Source organism: Zophobas morio, unplaced genomic scaffold (genome assembly GCF_036711695.1).
Source record: "Zophobas morio isolate AGI-343-1 ecotype UQ-CSIRO unplaced genomic scaffold, CSIRO_AGI_Zmor_V1 ptg000487l, whole genome shotgun sequence".
Classification (NCBI taxonomy): Eukaryota; Metazoa; Arthropoda; class Insecta; order Coleoptera; family Tenebrionidae; genus Zophobas; species Zophobas morio.
In genome coordinates this window covers 51,084-52,965 of record NW_026972590.1, presented here as the reverse complement: position 1 = coordinate 52,965, position 1,882 = coordinate 51,084, and the positions used below count along the sequence as shown (strand labels likewise).

Genomic DNA, 1,882 nt, shown 5'->3' with positions numbered 1-1,882 from the left:
GTATAGATATTTATTGTCTTATGTAGAAAAATAATGCAAAAAAGTGTTCCACTTTTTATAAAAAGGTTTATCCAATTTCTTTTTTTATAAAAGCACTAGATTTTCCGAAGTGGTGGCTAAATCTTGGTTTAAACCTGAGGAGGTCTTAAAAGTTAAAGAAGACTTGCAGAATATCTTACTTTAAACAAAATGGTAAGGAGGATTTAATTTTGATATATTTAGTATTATCATTTATTTAAAACATGTAGCAAAAGAATTTGATACCGTAAAAAGGTTACTTTATTTGTAAACAACAGATTAGAGTTGTTGAGCATAATGTATCTTTAGTTGAAGTTCACAAATTTTTTTTAAATAAGTTATCTAATTAGTTATGAGCTTGATTTAGCAGGGATAATAGTTAAACCATATCAACGTTATTATTATAATACAAAAGAACGCAACGTTGTTAACCACGGAACAAAGTAAATGGAACTTTTAAAATACTACCAAAAAAGTTTTTATGACAGAATTTTCTTTGTGACTTTAGGAACCACCTGTGACCTAATATTTAAAAGTTAAAATATATGCCACTGCCTGCGAATTTTTCTGCCGTTGAGTATTTGGGTGTTTAAACCTTAAAGTAGTGAACATGAACTTTTTTGCGCATCGGTTAGTGGGTGCGTTTTAATGTCGTTTCATAGTACTTCACTAAAGATTCCCTTGCGAAATGTTTCGTAACATGTGATTCATCAAGGAGTATAATTAACTAATAAGGCCCCATGAAAAGTTTCATTGTGTGCTCGAGCTTGCGTGGTGTAAGTATGGAGTCAGTGATCTTGTGCTCATATGTGTGTATTCTGGCGGGCAGCGGAGTTGCTATTGATATGATTTACAATTCTCTCTAATGCACGCTACCCTTTATCGGTGCCATGGTTTTTATACTACGCCAGGAAAGAAAGAGCTATATACAACATTAAAAATTAAGTAAAGAGGTTACTTTATTACCTATAAAGTATTCCTTTGTTCTTATGTATTCTTGTATTTAAGCAGCCTTATGTTAATTGGTGTTGGCGTTGATATTGTCGCTGTTAAAAGAATCGCCGGGGTTCTTAGGAGATCATCAGAACGGTATACAAATAATATTATTCTGTAAGTGTTTAGTTAAAACATATTAATACATTTACTCTCCAAAAAAAATATTAATTTAACTTATAAAAAGCGTAACTATAATAAAATGGTCAGAAGATCTGCTTTTTTAATTTAATTGTTAACTATAAATTACAAAAAATTTTAAAAATGTATTTCTCTAGTTTTTTAAATAAGATTTACACCTCGGAGGAACAACTTCGGTTTCTTGAACTAAGGACAGAGCGTAATAAAGAAAAATCAGTATTTTTCCTCTCTTCCAGGTATACCAACTATTTATATTATTTAGTAAAAAGTTTTTGTTATGAACATGTTTACAATGCTAGAGGTAAATGTTTTTTATGTACAAGTGACATATATTATCTTTATTATGGCAGATGGGCACTCAAAGAGGCTGTTTTTAAAGCTCTCAGCCCTTCGACTCTTACCTGGAGGGACATCGCCACAACTTCTAACGAAGGTATTTTTGTTCGCCCCGCTTAGCGTCCCCTCGAGTGTAACACGTTTATGTACAAGGAAAACCGACGCTTTTAGTTAGTGATAAACTAAAGAATATTTACAAAGAAAGGGGCATTACCAACTGCTTCATATCCTTAAGCCACGATTTAGAATACTCTGTAGCCTTTGTGATTTTTGAGTATTATTTTTCAAAAAACTTATTTGATCAAAAGTTATATGTAAATTTAAAGGTCTTAACTTTGAGGCTGCTGGCTGTAGAGGTTTTCTTTAAATATTACAAATTACTAAACTTCTTGGA

At 31.5% G+C, this 1,882-nt stretch overlaps 1 protein-coding gene across 1 annotated transcript; it reads left to right on the top strand.

Moving 5' to 3' along the window:
• The first annotated feature begins 839 nt into the window (after positions 1-839).
• Positions 840-1,882, top strand: LOC135121080 (holo-[acyl-carrier-protein] synthase-like). Its single transcript, XM_064045382.1, has 6 exons — positions 840-971; positions 1,030-1,107; positions 1,290-1,388; positions 1,503-1,585; positions 1,642-1,762; positions 1,815-1,882. The coding sequence occupies exons 2-6, from the start codon at positions 1,034-1,036 to the stop codon at positions 1,819-1,821; spliced, it is 384 nt and encodes a 127-aa protein (XP_063901452.1). The 5' UTR covers positions 840-971; positions 1,030-1,033; the 3' UTR covers positions 1,822-1,882.